The following is a 19,596-nucleotide window of genomic DNA, read 5'->3' as shown; positions in this document are numbered from 1 at the left end:
AGATTCCACACCAGACAGCGAACCTAAGCCAGCAGCTAAGCCAGACAGCGTGCCTAAGCCACTGGCAGTCGCTACCACAGGGGGGTTTCCCTGCCTTTGTTTTACTGCTGTCCACAGCAAGAGCCAGCGTTTTTTTACTGTGATAAGAGAGCTTCTTTTAGCAGGCTAGCAGGTAGCTTCTTTTGGCAGGCTGCCAGCTGCAGGCGTTTGGTTTCTTCTTCTCTTATTGCTTTTGCCTGGGTCAGTGAAAGTTTATTTTGGGATACAAAGCTTTAGAACACTACCACAATGGGTGGCAATCTTTCTGTATCCCAGAAAGGGGTCTTTTACCAAATTATAGATCTTCTTAAGAGTAGAGAAATCCGATTTTCTAAAAGAGATGTGAAAAAATTTGTTAGAAGGCTGTTTCTTCACTTCCCTGATGTGTCAGCTGAAAAGATTCATGTTTTATCATTCTGGGACAAAATTGGCAATGAGTTATTGAGAGCAGGGAAGTCAGGTGATAAATCTCTGTCAAAGTTTGCTTTTCTAGCTATGCAGATAAGAAATGTTGTAAAATCCAATTCAGATGTGCAGGAACAACCACCTGGAAGCAAACTGAACCCCAATACTTCCCTGAAAACTGACTCCCCCTCCCTCAAGTTATCTTCTCTTTCTCCTAACCCTCGTCCCTCAGCCTCTTTCCCCAGATGGAGCATTCTGTAGGAAGTTACCCTTCCTAACTCCTCCCAAATGCTACCCCCAATACCGGAGAGTTCTGGCCTAACTTTCCGGGATTCTACCCTTCCCCATACTTCCCTAGTTTGCAAAACCCCGTCCCGAAAACCTTGCGTTCGTTTTGATACCCCCGATTCACCTCAGGTGATTCCCCCATGCCATGATGGTGGACACCACATGGTCGTCCCTGCTCCTTCTTCCCACAATCCTTTTTGCTCTTCGAATAACCCATTCCAGTCGGAAAACCCCTCCCCTGAAACCCTCCCTCCCAGCACCCTTCCCCTTTCTCTGGCTCCACTCCCCTCCGCCCCCTCAGGGGCATGCCCATCAGGTGTCCCCTCCCTTCGCCCTTCCCACATCCCGCCCTCCAGCTCTCACGTCAGAGAAACCGAGATGCTGAGCCTGGGAGCCGGAACCCGGAAACAACACCAGTCCTCTCTGCAGCTCCTGTATCATACATATCGGATCTAAGTGGCGGGATTCAGCCGCATTGGACTCCTTTTTCCTTTCAATCTACCAAAGAACTAATAAAAGCCCAGAAAGAATTTGATAGGGGCAGTGAATATTTCAGGGGACTTCTTAAAGCTACGCTTTCTGCTAATGTTTTAACCCCCACTGACATCAAACAGCTTTTTTCCTGCCTGTTATCTCCAACTGAATACCTCTTTTGGGAAGCAGCATGGAAAAAAGAAATGAGAGCCAGTTTACCAGCCCTGTGGGCTGATGAGGTCACCACCACTGATGTTTGTGGTAACATGATATCACTAGACCATCTCTGTGGACAAGGGGAGTGGGGGGACGGAGCAAGTCAGGCAGAGGGCATTCCTAGAAAGGCTCTCAAAGAAAGTGTTAAAGCAGCTGAGAAAGCTTTCTTCAGGTTGCGTCCTTATGTTCCATTTGAGAACTATTTGAAAATAACACAATCTTCATCTGAGTCCTTTTTGAGTTCTGTGGAAAGGTTGAGAAAAGCTGTGGACTTGCAAATTCAGAATGAAGGAGCCAGGATTGAAGTCCTCACCGAGACTGCTAAACAAAATGCCAATGAAAAGTGTAAAGCTGCCATCCTGAGACTGCCCCTCGATCCAACACCAACACTACAAGCAATGCTAGAAGTGTGTGCGAAGAAAGTTACCATCGCCCCTGCTGACCAGGATGAGAGACCGAAACTTCTAGATGGAGGGGATGGGATGCTGAGTGATTGACAGAGAGACAGGGAGGGGATTTGGGGACGATCTCAGCAAAGGGATTACACAGGTAAAGGGAGGGGGTACAATCTGGGGTAAACCATTTGGGAAAAATACTGGGATACAAAACCAAAACTATTACAAAGTATTACAAAGTATAAAAACACACTACAAGAGATTACACTCGATGACCTGATGAATCTATAACTAGTTGGTTAGTCCATCTTTGGGATGCTGCAAGTGAGGCTACAATTCTGGATGGCACTGAAGTGAGGCATTTGGGATCCCTGTCACATGATCCGATTATCCACCAAGGAATGATATGGGGGGCTAACCCTCACAGCTTCTGGGCACGGATACTGGGAAGTGTAGCACAAAGATATTTGTGTGCAGACGATCTCTATATGCAGCAAACCCAGTGGAAGACCATAGAACAAGGAATTCAACGCTTGAAGGAAATGGCAGTGGCAGAGATTGTCTTCTTAGATGACCTAACAACTAGGAATCCAGACTTGGAACCAAGGAAATATTTTCCCGAACCAGTTGAGGGAGAGGCCACTTGAATTTGCTTTCTAGAGGGGCCCCATTTGGAGGCTTCCTTCCAAATTTGCCCTAAACCAGGACACCTCCCCAGGTGCAGTGTGGATGCCAAGGGACAGAGAGAGAGAAACAGCAAGCATTTCTCACAGTGGCTTGTGAGAAATTTTAGGGAGCTGGAAAGTTGTGATAACTTGTTGACTATAAACAATTTGCAGGTGGTGTTTTTCTACTTTATTTTTCTGTTCCTCTCAAGGACAGCGCATGAGAAAGATGTTTCTGTTAGTTAGCCAATAGAATAGAATCTATCGTACCACTCTATAAAAACCGCACGGTTCTTTTGAATAAAGCCTTCTTTGCCTTTTCTATGATCCTGCCTCTCACCTGTTCCTGCCCTGACCTCGGCGCACGAGTGACAGTGCAGGATTTGGCATTTGTCCTTGTTGAACTGCATGAGGTGCCTACCAGACCATTTCTCCACCCTACTGAAGTCCTTCTGAAAACCAGCCCAGCCTTACAACATATTGACTACTTCCCACTATTTGGTCTTATCGGCAAACTTGTAGAGAGGGGACAAAGTTGAGTTATCCAGTTGTTCATACACATTAAACAGAATTGGCCCCAGTATCCATCTCTAACAAATACCACTAGTAATTGGCCACCAGTTGGGCTTTGCGTTGCTGATCACAACCCTCCAAGTCTAGCAGTCTGTCCTAGTTACAGGGCTAGGAGGCAGAGTCCAAATTGTGTATTCTATGCCTCTACATCATCTTTAGTAGACTGTCTCTTTAAGACCTGCAGCTGAACCAGAAGGACAGCCCAAGCCACTAGCAGTTGCCCCCATTCAAAGAGGAAATCCAAGACCAAATCAGTTCACATAGTGAGTGACAAAGGGGAGGAAGAACCTTCACAACCAGTGGAAGATACAATCATTCAATCCATGTCCCTACGTGAGCTGTATAAAGAGTTCACCTGTCAGACAGATGAATCCATATTGACCTGGCTGCTCCGAATCTGGGATTCCACAGCCAACGATACAAACTTAGATGGTGGTGAAGCCAGGCAACTGGGATTCCTGTCCTGGGATGTGGTTATTGACCAGAGGATTGGAAAAAAGCAAGAAAATCTCAGCCTCTGGAGGCAACTCCTGTCAAATGAGGGAAATATACCTTTGCAGAGAAGACCTCTATGTGCAGCAAGGCCAGTGAAGCACTATGGGGCAAGGTATCTGGTGCCCAAGAGAAATAGCTGTGATGGAGATAGTTTTTTCAGATGATGCACAATTCCCTAAAGTCTGGACTGCATCCAGTGTACATCACAAATGTGGCGGAAATTTGTACGGCTCAGGCCAAAGATATAATCCCACTACTTAGCATCGCTGCAATGGAAGGAGGGAGAAGACAGACTAAGTGCTTTGGCTATCAAACTCTGGACATATGAAGACACTATTGCCACCCCATCACAGGCCCATGTCTCAGCCATGGAAACAGAACTGGCCAAGCATGTCCAGAACAGGGAATAGAAAATTTAAGAGGGCTACCAGAAACTCAGAGAGGAGTTTAAGGAATAAACTTTCCATGTCTCACCAATACAGACCAGAGTCTCTGCTATTAGGAGCAGGCACCCTCAGGCCAGGGAGAGAGGTAATCTGTGGTTTTATCTGCATAAACATGGAGAAGACACAAGGAGATGGGATGGAAAACCCACCTCTGCCCTAGCAGCAAGGGTACATGAGTTGAAAGGAGGAACAACTACCACAGGAAACTCATCAAGGATAAATGCTGCTCCAGTCTCCCATGAACATGCTCCTAGGCAGAAGAGAAGGGATGATGTCATGTCTGATCCTCTGGAAAGGACCTCCAGGTCATATTTACAGGAAAGGAGCAATGAGTACCATAACTAGAACTAGAGGGGCCTTGCCTCTCACCAGGTAGAGGAAAGTGACAATTGGATATATTGGACTGTGTGGATCCAATGGCCTGGCACATCAGACCCACAAGTGTATAAGGCTCTAGTTAACGCCAGGACACAATGTACCCTGATGCCATCAAGATATGTAGGGACAGAATTTATCTCTATCTCTGGGGTGACAGGGGATTCCAACAGCTGACTGTACTGGAAGCTGAAGTGAGCTTGACTGGGAAGGAGTGGCAAAACCACCCCATTGTGACTGGTCCAGAGACCCCATTCATCCTTGGCATAAATTACTTCACAATCAGGTATTTCAAAGACCCAAAAAGATGCTTTTGGGACAACTGCTGTGCAGACAGAAGAAATTAGATCTTGCCTGGTCTCTAAGAAGACCTTTCTGCTGTGGGACTGCTGAGGATTGAAGAACGACAGGTTCCAATTGCTACTGCAACAGTGCATCATCAGCAATACTGCACCAACTGAAATTCTGTGATTCCTATCCATAAGATGATTTGTGAACTGGAGAGCCAGGAAGTGGTCAGCAAGACTCACTTGACCTTTAATAGTCCTATATGTCCAGTGCCTAAGTCCAATGGAGACTGACAGTAGACTACTGTGGCCTGAACAAAGTCACACCACCACTAAGTGCTGCTGTGCTGGACATGCTCAAACTTCAGTATGAGCTCGAGTCCAAGGCAGCAAAGCGGTGCCACCATCTATCAGCGCTCATCCTCAAATGGGACACCAATTGTTGGCATCAGTGCTTGGCACCAATCAACAGTGGATGGAAACTGTCACAGCCAGTTTATTATCCTACTGTAAAACTTCCATACCTTCTCTCTGTGAGTTCCCACAGGCAGCGCCTCACAACACTGACTCCTTCTCTCTTCCTTCTGTACAACTCACCTAACCCCTTCTGTCCCTCACACAACTGGGTAACCCTTCCTCCTCACAGCACAACCAGCAAACTCCAACTCCACTCTCAACTAGCTAACCCACTCTTTCACAACACCCATCCTTATTGGACATAGCTGTGACCTATTAAGGGCAAGGCTGCTCCCACTCTTTGGTAATTAGTACAGCTGCAAGTCATCAGGGGCAAGATTGCCTTCAGCACTATCTCTATTCTTTTACAATCCATTCTCCCACAACCATTGATATTGCTAATGCAGTTTTCTCCATTCCTTTAGCAGCAGAGTACAGGCCACAGTTTGCTTTCATCTGGAGGGGCATGCAGTACACCTGGAATCGACTGACCCAGGTATAGAAATACAGTCCCACTATTTGCCATGGACTAATCCAGGCTGCACTGGAAAAGGGTGAGGCTCCAAAACACTTCCAGTACATTGATGATGACATCATATGGGGGAACACAGTAGAGGAAGTTTTGGAGAAAAGTATGACTGTAAGCCCTCTCTATCTTGTGACACTGAAGAAAAATTATTTCAAATGGGGCCCTGAACAACAATAGCCTTTTGAACAAATTAAACAGGAGATTGCTCATGCAATAGCCCTTGGACCAGTCAGGACAGGACGCGAAGAACATGATCTACACTGCAGCTGGGGAGAATGGTCCTTCCTGGAGCCTCTAGCACAAAGTATCAGAGGAGAATCAAGGACAACCCCTGGGGTTCTGGAGCCAGGGATACAAAGGATCCAAGGCCTGTTACACCCCAACTGCATTTAGTGAATGCCACCAGTTTAATTAACACTAGAGGCTCTACCAGTTGAGCTGGTTCTGCCCAATCAGAACCCCTGCATACAGCAGATGCAGATAAAGTCCCCGTGGTATAAGAAATATGTTAGGAAAGAGTTTGTATTAGTCCTGCCTCAAGCAAAGGCAAACCCATCTGTGGGATTCTTTTTGCTTAAAGGACCAGGCTGCACTTGGTGGGTAATGAAGAAGGAGGGGAAAACACAATGTGTGCCTCAAAGGGATTTGATTTTGTGTGAGAACCCTCTGTAATATTGAATTGCCAATATAATACTGGTTGTTGAACAATACTGTGTCTTGGAGTGACTTTATAATACTGTATCCTCTATCATCTGCTTTATGCCCAGACATGGGTCCTGTAACTTTAAGCTAGGTTTGGGAGAGGAGGAGAAGCTGGGGGAATTCTTTCTGTGGTTTGTGTTCAAACACACATCCTCCCCCATTCTTTCTCAGCAGAGAGAGGGAGAGTTAATTGTTTTGCTTTTAGCTAGCTTCTTTTTTGTTAGCTAAAGCAAGAAGTTTTCCCAGGACTGCATACAGCTTCTCTATTGACTTCTGTGGCTTCTTCTAGAACTGTTCAGCTTTGCTCTGATCTGAGAACAGACCATCGCCGGGAGCCAACGGGGAGGCCCAGGGACGCTGCATTCTGACTGGACCTCAGGAGGAGCTGAGACACACCTACAGAAAGACCTCTGAATCCACCAGTTTTCTCTGCAGCAAGAAGGTTTTAATATTTAACATTATTTTTTTTTCCCATGCCTGCATGCACTCTGTGTGTGTGTGTGTTAAATAAACAGTATTTTTCACTTTCCTCCAAGAAATTCCTTTTGTATCAGTAGTGGGGGAGAGAGTGCTGAAACCTGCCTTCTTTAGAGGAGACGTTCATTTCAGGACAATTCCTCCTAATACCATTAACACCAGTCAAGGACAAAATGAATTCTACCCAAATCTTGAGGGATGGTCAGTGACTACTGAAATAATACCCGTTCTTGTGTATATTTTATATATATATACATATATGCATATAGTTTAAAAGGTATTAATTTGAGCATGACAAAAATGGTATAGACTAAGGGGTGGAATATGTTCTACTTACAGGGATAGGAGGCAGAATCCAAATTGTGTACTCTATACCCCTTTACATCATCTTAATTGACTATCTCTAAGACCCACAGACAGAAACAGAAGGTTGGCCATTTTTGCTGCTGCACAGGCAGGAGAGGGCATGTGGGACCGGGGGTTAGGACCACATGGCTGATAGGCACCAGGAGAGGAATAGCCTGTTGTACACCACCACTGCCAGGGCCGCCACAGCTGCCATTTGAGGCTGCTTGCAGCTTTTGCCAGTCCCTGCCATGTGGGAACCTATTTTATTTCCTTGAGAAGAGACACCAGATCATCCAGGGGACCCCCCAGTTGGAAAAAGAGAGATATGCCTCATGGCTGAGACTTTAAAACCCAGGGGAATAGGGGGCAGAGGAAGAGGACCACAGCCAATGGGATACAAGTGAGGAGGGGGCAAGGGGAGGAGTAAACCTGGGACAAACCATCACCACCGGGGGTTTTGGGGGAGGGAAAGACCACGTGATATAAGAGGGGAATCCCATGAGGATACAAACATACTATTCTGTGCAATAATACAGAACCCAGTGCAAAACAACTAAATAACTAGTGCAATACAACAGGAACCCACATCAGCACCTTTGCAGAATAAATCCTTTGATACCTTCCATGGGGTTTTTTGCCCCATTCCCCAATGTTTTGTCTGTCTGCAGAGGGTGTTTAACTGTGGAAATTTGTTTGGCACAGTAATTTGTTCTCCAGAGAGCCACATGGCACTCTTTTGCACATTTTGCCCGGGGGGGGGGGGGGGGGGGGGGTTGGTGGCAGGTGTCATTTTGCCTTTGCTGGTTCTGTAGGTAAACCATTTTCTTCTGTATTGATGTGTTGTTTGCAAGTTTCACCTGAGTAAAATTGTGACTTCTGTTTTAAACTTCTCACAGTCTTGTTTTCTTTTGTTTTCCCTCCACTGTCATGGGGGAGGGAAGGAGGCTGTCAAGCAGTTTGTTGGGTTTTGGGTGTTTTGCTTATACCATTACACAGTCCAGCTAGTTTTCCACCCACCTTATCCACCTCACCAAATTTGTGAGGTATGCAGACCATGTCAAGTGTTTCTAAAGTCAACATATACCATTTTTCCCCTTGTCCACACAGCCAGTCATGCAGGGAGGGTGATCAGGCACAACTTATCCTTGATAAACCTGTGCTGGCTGCTCACAATCACCTTCGTGCACTTTATATTCTTAGACATGACTTCCAGGAGGATTTGTTCCTTAACTTTTCCAAGGACTGAAGCAAGGCTAACCAGCCTGTAGTTTCCCAGATCCTACTTCTTGAAAATTGAAATAATGTTTGGTTTTTTCCTCCCCAAGTCATCCACCAATCACCATGGCCTTTCAGAGAAGACTGAGTGGGCTCACAATAACATGAACCAATTTCCTCAGCATCCTGAGGGGCATCTCATCTGGTCCCACAGACTTGTAACTCTGCAATTGGCTTAAGTGGTCCCTAACTTAATCCTTGTCTACTGTGGGCAATATTTCACTCCTGCAGACTGTCACTAGGCTCTGGTAACTGAGAGGCCAGAAGGCAGATCTTACCAGTGAAAACTAAGAGTCCTGGTTTCAGCTGGAAAAGAGTCCATTTTCTTCATAGTAGCTAGTACAGTGTTGGGTTTTGGATTCAGTATGAGAATAATGTTGATAACACACAGATATTTTGGCTGTTGCCCAGCAGTGCTCACCCTGAGTCAAGGACTTTGCAGTGTCTCATGCTCTGCCAGTGAGCAGGTGCACAAAAAGCTGGGAGGGAGCACAGCCAAGAGAGATGACCTGAACTGGCCAAAGGGATATTCCATAACATAGAGCTGGGAGTGGCTAATCACTGCTCGAGGACTGGCTGGGCATCGGTCAGCAGGTGGGTGAGCAAAGGTATTGTGCATCACTTGTGTTTCTTGGGTTTTATTCCCCCCTCTCCTTTTCATTACAGTTAATTATTAAATTTTATTTCAATTATTAACCTGTTCTAATCTCAACCCACAAGTTTTACCTTTTTTTACCCCCAGTTCTCCTCCCCATCCTACTGCAGGGGGAGTGAGCAAGCTGCTGTGTGGTACTTAGTTGCCAGCTGGAGTTTCCCCTTTCTCTTAATTTAAGGCTAATCTTATAGAACACTGATGATTCTTCACAGAATCACACAATATTCTAAGTTGGAAGGAACCCACAAGGATTATCAAGTCCAACTCTCAAGTGAATGGCCCATAATTAAACCATGACACTAAAACAAAGTGGCATCTAGTATCCAATTACCTCAGCCTTTTACATGTTCATTGAGAAGAAAACCAGGCCTTTTGCTGCCCATGTAACCCTTCCTGCTGTCCTCCACATCCCTCTCTAGTTGCAACTCCAGCTGATCTCAGGCTTTCCTAACTCCATCCCTGCATGCTGAGTGAGTGTTCTGGGCTCCCCACATCTCTATAAAGACTTTTGATATACTCAAGATCACCCTAGCATTACCATTGGCATCCACATGTATGAGCAAAAAGGGATAGATGACTCTTTGCTCTTTCTGCCACTGTCCAAATCCAGGTCCCTGATAGGCAACAAGCCTCCCAAGACTGCAAGTCAGGCTAGCAGATAAGTGCGTCGCTCCCCCACAAGAGGTTTCCAACTACCATCATCCTCCACTTACTCTGATGAGGAATCTTTCATAATTCATTTTTTTCACTAAAAATTAACACTTAAGTGAAACTATTATGCTTTTTAAAATTAGAGTATGTGTGAAAACTCATCCTCTGAAAATAAAAATCTGATCCACAACAAAAACATTATGCAGCTTCATTTTTAGTCTAATGCAGCTAGAAGATACATCACTGCCTACAGCTGGGAAAAAGCAAATTCCTAATCCTGTCAACACCAGACAGCAGCAGATCAACATACTGTAAAGAACAAATAGAAATACAATTTCATTAACCTCCAAATCATATCAGGAAGTTTCATTACAAGAAGAGAGGATTCACTTTCATTTCTAAAACACAGAGGAATCACATAAAAAAACCAAAAAACATCTATTTCTGCATGTCTAGAAACTGAAAACACATTAAGACCACTACTTAGAGCATTTTTATTTGGGGGATAATGACTCCAAAGTAGTTTCCTTAAAATGGTCGCTGTGGTTTTATTCTCAACATAAATCCCTTTCAAAAGGCTTAGTATGGGATCCCAAATTTAGTAACTGACTAACTGAACAAAACATATACACCAAGTTTTAAAAATTAAAACATTAAACTTGAAATAAAAATGGCGTTTTTCTTAAATTTAAGTGATTCTATGCTACAGAGATATTCCTTTATTTGCTGAACTAGTTTTCTGAAAATACAAACTTTATTATACCATTATATTGAAATATACAATGGAACATTTTAGTTAATAAATAATTGCATCAAAACACGTGTATCCCACTCCATAAATTGAGACACAAGCAAAGAGGACATCAAAATCCAGGTCTCATTATTCCTAATTGTATACTCAGACTCCAAGGTACAACTACAAAAAGAAAAGGCACAAAACAGTATAATATTATTTATTATTATTTTAACAGATTGAGGGGTCAACAATAGTAACAGAAGTTTGACAAATCTAGACCAAGACAATCATGATTTCAGTGACCTGTCTATTAGAAAAGCTTATAAAATTATTGATAATTAGGAAATTTAAAATATAGCTAGAAATCAAGAAACAGCTACTCTGTCAATTATGCCTTTTATATAATGCAGTCACATTTTTAAAAATCACAATTATCTAAGATTCCCCTTGATCTTTAAGTCACTATATTTTAGTCTCATTCACTTATCATAGAAGCAAGATTTTTAAAATCCAATATTTAGCTAAAGAAATTGGATAACAACTGAGATACAAGTTAGCAGTTTGGACTTAAAAATCTGCTAGGTAGCAAAATAAGACCAAGTAGTTCTGATAAATAACAAGAGAGAACATAGATATGATTGAGGTTTGCAACTGAGCAATATGGTAAAAACTGCCTATAGAAGCTAGGATATGAAAACAACATTCCAGAGATCACAATAATGTCACAAAACAGGAAAAGCATGTGTCTCTGATCTGCATATAAAAGCTAAGATGAAAAACAATGCTCTAAGTTAGTTCAAAAGAAAGGTCCAGTGTTCTCTTGCTGCACGCACAGTATGTTTGTACATGTATTGACCACAAGGAAGTAGTAAGGAAATCAGAGGCTTGGGAAGAAAACCTAGATAATAAAAGGAGGGTAACACGCTAAAAATATAGAAAAAACCCACGAGGTAACAGTATAGAAGTATTTCAGGAAAAGAGATATGACAGCTGAAACACTGAAGAGCAAACAGTTCCAACTTTAAATTTAGAAAAGTTAGTCTATAAGCTCTTATATTGTTTTCTGTTGAGCTTAATTCAAATGCCATTGTCCTGGTTTCCTGGTTTTGGCCAAGACAGGGTTAATTTCTTTTTGCATTAGCGGGGGGGGGGGGGGGGGGGATTTGTGGCCAGGACTCTAAGGCTTCCAAGGAGAAAGGGTTCCTTCCTTCCAGTCAAAAAAACTGTGGTGGGGTGGAAAGCTGTCAGGCATTGTTTTGTGTTTTGAGCTCCTGGTAAGCTCTCTCTTTTTTTTTTTTTTTTTTTTTTTAATGTGAATCACTCTCTCTTTTGTATACTTTTGTTATTAGGATTGTTACTGTTCTTTTCTTATCTCTGCTGTTTCCAGTAAATTGTTCTTATCTCAACCCATGATCTTCACCTTTTGTACTTCCAATTCTCCCCTCCAGCCACCTACAGGGGGTAGGGGGAAAATGGAGGAGGTATCAAGCAGTGGTTTTAGTGGGAGTACCATTCCTAAACCATGACAGCCATTCAAAAGACTCGTTTTTGCTCAGTAGATTTATGAGCAATCTGAAATCGTCAAATGCCTGTGAGGAAATGCTCACCCTCACAAGAAATGGACCTCCAGTAGTTAGCACCTTCTTTAAAAACATGAGATGCACATAAAATGTGACTCACAGTCCAAATGGAAACCAGTAACAAGTGGTGTCCCTTGGGGATCTTTAGATCTTTATTGGGACCAATATTGTTTAATATCTTCATTGATAACATTGACACTGGGACTGAGTGCACCCTCAGTAAATTTACAGATGACACTAAGCTGTGGTGCAGTTGATTCCCTAGCAGGAAGGGATGCCATCCAGAGGGACCTTGAGAGGGTTGATGAGTTAGCCTATGGATTCCTCATGAAGTCCAACAAGGCCAAATGCAAGGTCCTGCACCTGGGTCAGGGCAACTCCCAGGATCAATACAGGCTGGGAAATAAATGGATCAAGAGCAGTACTGCAGAGGAGTTGAGGGTACTAGTGGATAAAAAATTGGACATGAGCTAGTAGCATGTGCTTGCAGCTCAAAAAGCCAACTGTATCCTGGGCTGCATCAAAAGAAGCCTGGCCAGTGGGTTAAAGGAAACGATTCTCCCCCTCTTCTCCTGTGAGACCCCACCTGGAGTACTTTGTCCAGCTCTGGGGTTCCCAGTAAAAGACAGACATGCACCTATTAGATGAGGTCCAAGAGGGCCACAAAAGTGTTCAGAGGGCTGAAACACCTCTCCTATGAAGAAAGGTTGAGAGTTGGGATAGACTTTACCATGGTCTTTCAATAGTTAAAGGGGACTTGTAAGAAAGAGACACTTTCACCAAGGCCTGTAGTGACAGAAAAAGGAACATCAGTTTTGAACTGAAATCAGGTGGTGAGACACTGGAACAGGTTGCCCAGTGAAGTTGGAAGGTTGCTCCATCCTTGGAAGTGTTCAGGGTCAGACTGGATGAAGCTTCGAGCAGCCTGATCTAGTGAAAGATGTTCCTGCCTATGGCAGGGGGGTTGGACTATGTGATCTTTAAGTTTAAAGACCCTTTCCAACCCAAAGTATTCTGTGATTTGATGCTGCACATAAGATGGTCTCACCCATGTGCTGTATTCTCACGTTTCAAGAATACGTAACAGAAACATACAACTCTATTACCCTACTGTTTTACCACATCAAGACAGCACAGTTCTCTAGCCTAAGAAATTATGCATACACAGACACAAGCTTGATATTCCATCAATTAATTTCAGAGCAATTTTTAAGAAGGTAGCATTTGGGGAGGCACTCTAGCCTATAGAGTAAGTCTACCTGTAACACAGAACTTGCATATACCTAGTACTACTTTAAAGAAACTTTTCAGCATCTTAGCCCATGCTGGCTCCTACAGGAGATCCTAAGCATTAATTGTTTTCCTCCTATGTACTGCCACACACACCATAGCAGTAACCACCTTACAGCATCAGTAATGTTTCTTTGCAGAACACTCATTCAGAAATAGCTCAGCACCTCATACCAGCCTCCTGACAATACCAACAGATGTTCAAAACTTTTTAAATCCTGCATTAGCCTATTAAAGAGGGGTATGATGTCCTGGTTTTGCATGGGAGGCATTCACGGAAGTGATGCAAAGTATGGTATAGCAAAGGTCCTACTGTAGCAGTTGTAATATTGACCACATAAGGTATTTTACAAAAATAGCTCAAACCTTTTCAAGTTAGAGCTAACAAACAGGTCTGCTTTTCTTCTGCACCATTTGCAGAGGCCTTAGAACAACCACAGGTAGAAAACAAAAGGATTCCCAACCCTACTGCTTATATACAACTTCTCTAACCTCCTGAACTTTTTTTTTAACTATATAAATCTAATGATTCAAAGGTATTGACCCTCATTTGAGCCAAAAGAAACTAAAGCAGCATAGACTGCTATAACTGCATGATACAGCTAAGACTCAGGTCCTTACTGTCACAAAAAAAAGAATGCAGGCAGCTTCTTGCAGTTTATAGAGGTTTAACACATTATTTTACACAGTTAAAAAAATCCATTTTTTTCAAAAGCATTAATTAACAAAGAGCATTTGAGGAAAGGGAACAATGTGTTGGGAGCAAGGTTAACATGAAATTCAATACAAGCATCACAAGCAGAAGCCATTAGCTGCTGATCTGATACAGTTATTCAGAAAACATCAGTCATAGCACCCCCCAATGAAGTATTGGGTTCTGTATCCCCAACCAATTATTATTTCAAACTGCTGTGTTGGGGATTTGTAATTCCTGAATAGACTGTCATATTTTTACATATGATTCTCAATAATCTTCTCAGAGATGAGCTCCTTATTCAGCTTTCTTGTCACACTGCTTAAATCATTCCTGCTTCCAGAATACAAGAAACAAAAAGAGTAACTCTCACACCATTACATAGTAAAAAACCCACCCATATATGTGAAAACACCATTTAAATACAATTTCTTCAATATGATGCCATGCACTAAGTCTAATAATTCGTGCTCTGCAGATCCCATTCCTTCAGGCAGCTATCTGAAATGTCTATAGCAACACCTACCAATACTAGTTTGACCCATGAGGGTCACAGAACTACTTTAAGAATAACCTTTACTTATAAGGCACCTATGATAAAGTCAAGTCAGTTTGCAGAAGTGAAAGCTATCCAACTAGCCCTAGAGATTGCTGAGAGAGAAAAGTGGCCTGCACTCTATACTGACTCCTGGATGGTGGCTAATGCCCTATGGGAGTGGCTACAGAAATGGAAGAACAGCAATTAGCAAGACAGAGGCAAACCCATCTGGGCTGCTGCATTGTGGCAGGACATCACTGCACAGGTAGAAAATATGACTCTGAAGGTATGTCATGTAGATGCTCACATGCTCAAAAGTCATGCCACTGAAGAACATCAAAACAATGAACAGGTAGATTAGGCTGCCAAGATTGAAATAGCTCAGGTAGACTTGGACTGGGAATGGAAGTATGAGCTATTTATAGCCCAATGGACCCATGAAAGATCAGGGCATCTAGGAAGGGATGCAACATACAGATGGGCTTGTGATCAAGGGGTGGACCTGACCATGGAGGCCATCACACAGATTATTCATGAATATGAAATGTGCTGCAATCAAGCAAGCCACAAAGAAAGAACAAACCTAATCACTTGAATAAAACCCTCAAGGTACTTTGACATCTTCAAAAAGGGCTCCAACCTTGAGCCAAAGACTGTAAAAGGTATGAGTCAAGCAAGTGCTTGTACTCACTTCTGAACTCTCAGAAATACTTTTTTTCTGTAATGTCTCATCTGGTCCTCCCCTAGATACAAGAGTCTCCTTCCCTTTACACCCTTGACAAGGCAGAGCACAACAAAGATAATATGTGGCTATTTAATTTCACAGTGCATGTGCTCAAAAAGGGCTGAATTAGGTTTCTCTGCACAATCTAGTTCTGGCACATCCCAAATCCTAAGTACTCAACTTGACAGCCATGCTGTTCTGAACAGCTTCTTGAATGCAGTAACATTTTTCTTATCTCACCAATAAACACGGTAGCAGTAAAAACAAGCATGATTCTCTAGACTGATACCCCACAACCTTTCCCAAGTTGATACCAGTGAAGTAAACACTAAAGTACACAAAAACTTAGTTTTTCCATATTGCTTTTCCTCTCAACACAAGTTAATTTCGCTCACCTTGTGTCACTTATCATTGAGAATTAGCTCTTTCTAAGGTTTCTTGGAAGACCTTCTAATCACTACAGCTCAAATAACTGTCCTATTTGCAAACATTTCTATCTCACTTCCTCACATCCTCCAATCTCTGGATAATTTCTCCAGTTCTATACCCATTCCACTTTTGAAGGTATGCAGCAGTCAATGGCAAAAGGTCACCAGTTAAATTTATTCTCTCTTTTCCTGTCTCCCAACCAACTTCTTATCACAACAGGACTTAATTTCTCTCCACAAAGTAAAGAAAGCACCAAGAGACCCTGATTAAAAGCTTATACCTCCATCAGATACTTATTTAAGAGGCCTGAGACATTGGAATTCCAAGTTCTCCAGCATTTATCTTCTCAAACACACCCTTCCCCATCACAAAATTGATTCTGGCAAAACCAAGCCATTTTGACAAAAAAACACAGAGCGGTGATACAATTTATTAACACGTCTGAAGCTCACTTTTCTCTTATACCTTATCCTTGCAGATTGAGAACTCTGAGCCAACCACAGACCCTATATCAAGGCAACTTATCCTAACCTTAAAACTAATATAAAATTAACAATGTGTTAAATGAGAAATAAAAGAAAAACATTAAGAAAACTCAGGACAAACCAGGTTCCTATAAAATCTATCACAAAAGTACAACTGTTGCTGCAGCTTTATCTTTTCAGCTTTGATGAGGTTTTGCCTTCCTAATATAGGATATTTATGTCAACAATATAACATTGCCATCAACAGTTTATTAGAAGATAACTATTTTCATTTTTAAAAATCTGCAACTTCAAAGGACACCAATTTATCCATTTTCAATTTTTTACAAAACCATGCTTAACATTATTTCCATATTTAAATTTCTGCTCATAAGACTAAGAAAAACATTATTCCCTGACCTGCAAACAAAACATACACCAGAAAAAACAGAATCAAAACATAGCCTCTATCAATCATGAACACATTTTTAAAAATTGTCTTTTAATAAAACATCGCAACACATCATACTGTCTTTGTGGCTTTAACCAGTGTAATCTAACAAGCCCGCATCCTACTACCCTGCTTTAAATCGCATACCATGGATATCTATCACAGCAGCAGTTTACAGAGTACTTGTTCCAACAAAGCCACAAAACCTTTTTATTAAACCTTATTTTGCTTCTTGTTGTTCACATTTGCTTCATTATCTGCATTATTACACACTCTTTGGAAAAAAAAACCAAAAAAAACCAACAGCAGGAAAAAAAAAAAACCCCAAACAAAACCACCAACACCACACTCACACCACCAAAAACAAACAACACACACAATACACCACATCTTCATCAGAAAAGAAACAAGAGGATTTAGTACCTTTACTAGAAAAAAGGGTTAGTAGATTTAGGCAAGTCTGGTTTTAGGCAAGCATGCACACTAACAAAATGCTCTAGCTATACACCAAATAGCCATCAATCCTCCATCTAGAAGTCAGTATTACTCCCAAAAATTGAAGTCTTCCAGCACATTGGTTTTAAAACATCAAGATCAAATAAAGATAGCTCAATTCCTTTTAAAAAAATATTCTTACAGCTCTAGGAGAATCAAAATTATGTATGGAGACAAGTGCTAAATTTAGTTCCTAACAGAGGGAAAAATTATCCTTTCAAAATATAAGGCAGAACTTCCACATAATATTTTTATTAGTGCAATTACCAGTAAAAAGGGGTAGAAAACCAAGCAAATTTATTTACACGTAACTCCTCTCTACATAAATTCCCTTCTTTCATTTTTCTCTCCATTCACCTCACTTTTTTATCAATCCTTAAATATCCCCTTTTATATACCCATAGCAAAAAAAAACCCCAAAATAATCCAAACAAAAATACCAAAACAAAACAATGAAAAATCCACCAAAACAAGAACAAACACACAAAACACTTAGATGATGACCTCTACAAAAGCTGCTACTAGATTGGCATGCTTCCTCTTTTTAAATAAAAAACTTGAAAAGAATATATTACTTCTCAACCTGACAAAGCTACCAAAATACAAACTACACTTAAACAAGGCAAACCCTTTCTCCCAACACAACAGCCAATTACCTGCATAAATTCCTTCTACACCTACCGTGTAATCCCCTCCCCCATCTTCATTATACTCAAGTAGACCACACCCCAATCCACTTCTGGATGCCAGGCCACCCTTCTTGCATCACCTCCCTCCAAGCACTGCTCTCCCGAGCCTTAAGCCCCACAATCCCTTTTTCTCCTCCTCCATACCCTAAGAAACCTGGGGGTACTTCCCCTCATAGGGAGCATATCATGCCAAGCCCACCTCCTCTTCTTCTGCACTCCTCCCTTCACATCATGCTATTCAGAACTCCCAAGGCACATCAGCAAGCCACTCTGATACCCACCCCCACACACACCTTCCTCCTTTCCCCCAAAACAGATTCCTTCAGGCCCACCTCTCAGGCTCATCTTTCAAACACTGAAGTAAAAGTAAGAGAAGTGAAAATAAACAGCTCTTCTGTCTCCAACCCTCTATTATCTGCCTCGGACACACTCCTTGTCCGGGGCCAGGCAAGGCCCAAGTCGACGGCTAGTGAGGAGTGGCAGAGACCAGGCTCACTTCAAGTTGCAGTAGGCCCTTCAACCTCAGCAAGCACAGGCCTGGCGTGCGTGCTTAGTGGCGACAGAAAAAGGACTCAGAGGCTACACATAAACTACACAACCACGGCCTCCCCTCCCGCAACACTACAAAGCAAGGCTTGGACGCCGCCTTCCTCCTCCCACCATGGCCAGTTTTCGCGACCAACTCCACAGGCCCCGCTTTCAGCGACGGTGCCGCCATGTTGACTCGCCTCACACAGCGGCAAGCGAGGCCGTACAGAGCTCAAGGACATCCCCCCCCCCACCCCCCACCGCAGTCGTAGGTCTCTCACCTTCATGTCGGGACATCCTAATGTGGAGGCTGCTGCCCAGGCCTGTCCCTAGGCTCCCGCTGGGCTGCTCAGGCGTCGCTTTAGGCCAGGTCCCTCCCGCCTTACGCACTGACCCCCAAACGCGAAGCGAACAAGCAACAAAAAAGGGAAAGAAATGGGGGGGGGGGGGGGGGGGGGGGGGTGAAGCAAAGAGATATTTGTTTCAACGGCCTCAGCCAGCCAGCCAGCCGGCCGGCCGGCCTGTGTCTCTCCACCTCCCCCTCTCTCTTCCTCCCTCCTTCCGGGGGGGGGCGGATCCACCAGCAGTGACTTCCCAGGCGCCACGATACAGTGAATCGTAGGCCCCTCTTCCTCTTCCGCCGCTTTAATGCACACCCCGCTTCCTGAGTTCCCACCTCTATTCCCTCTTCTGTTGTTACTGTAAAAACACTGACTACTCGCACACCTCGGCTCTTTCCTGCCCTAAGATCAAGGTCTCTCAGTTTCTTTCCTTCTCTACCTTTTTGTTTGGGTTTTTTAGTTCTTTCTCTTCTTTTTCTTCATTCCTTCTCTGTCCGATAGCCACTGCTACTGCAAACGGGAAGGAAAAGTACGCAGCCAATAGAAAGGAGGATTGGCACCACCCCGCGCAAAGTTACGTGTAACTGGATGGGTTTCTCCCCTTCTTCTTCTAAATTAGGAGAGAGTGCTTTCTCCTGGCATTCACCAGAGACACGGCCTCCTTCACCATTTTGGACTCTGACAATTGCCCATGTGCCGCGGGAGGCAGAGAGAAGAGCCCCCCTGCTTGTCCCTGTTGTCGAACACACCGCTGTAGTGGTGGGGCTGCGCCTCTGCGGGTGCACGCGTCTCCCTCGTCCCCTAATAAAGACGTCAGAGAGCAAGGAATGACAGCAACCCAACAGCAGCCTTGAGGAAGGGGATAAGCTCAGCTAAGTGATTCATG

The 19,596-nt window shown here is 43.2% G+C and overlaps 1 protein-coding gene across 2 annotated transcripts in view; it reads right to left on the bottom strand.

The window, feature by feature from the left end:
- The window catches only part of LOC129132412 (E3 ubiquitin-protein ligase KCMF1-like), a 127,739-nt gene extending 108,536 nt beyond the window's left edge, over positions 1-19,203 (bottom strand). Inside the window, exon 1 of one of the 2 annotated variants that reach the window (XM_077193172.1) lies at positions 19,150-19,203. Coding sequence is in view for 1 of the 2 variants with exons in the window: in XM_054651476.1 (XP_054507451.1) it covers positions 18,651-18,666 (16 nt within the window). In the remaining variant the exon portion in view is untranslated. Of the gene's footprint in view, positions 1-18,650; positions 18,752-19,149 lie in introns of those variants that run through there. The other variant, XM_054651476.1, reaches the window with a different exon arrangement.
- Between the last annotated feature and the right edge of the window lie 393 nt (positions 19,204-19,596).

Source organism: Agelaius phoeniceus, chromosome W, assembly GCF_051311805.1.
Source record: "Agelaius phoeniceus isolate bAgePho1 chromosome W, bAgePho1.hap1, whole genome shotgun sequence".
Taxonomy (NCBI): Eukaryota; Metazoa; Chordata; class Aves; order Passeriformes; family Icteridae; genus Agelaius; species Agelaius phoeniceus.
This window is presented reverse-complemented; position numbering and strand designations above follow the sequence as displayed.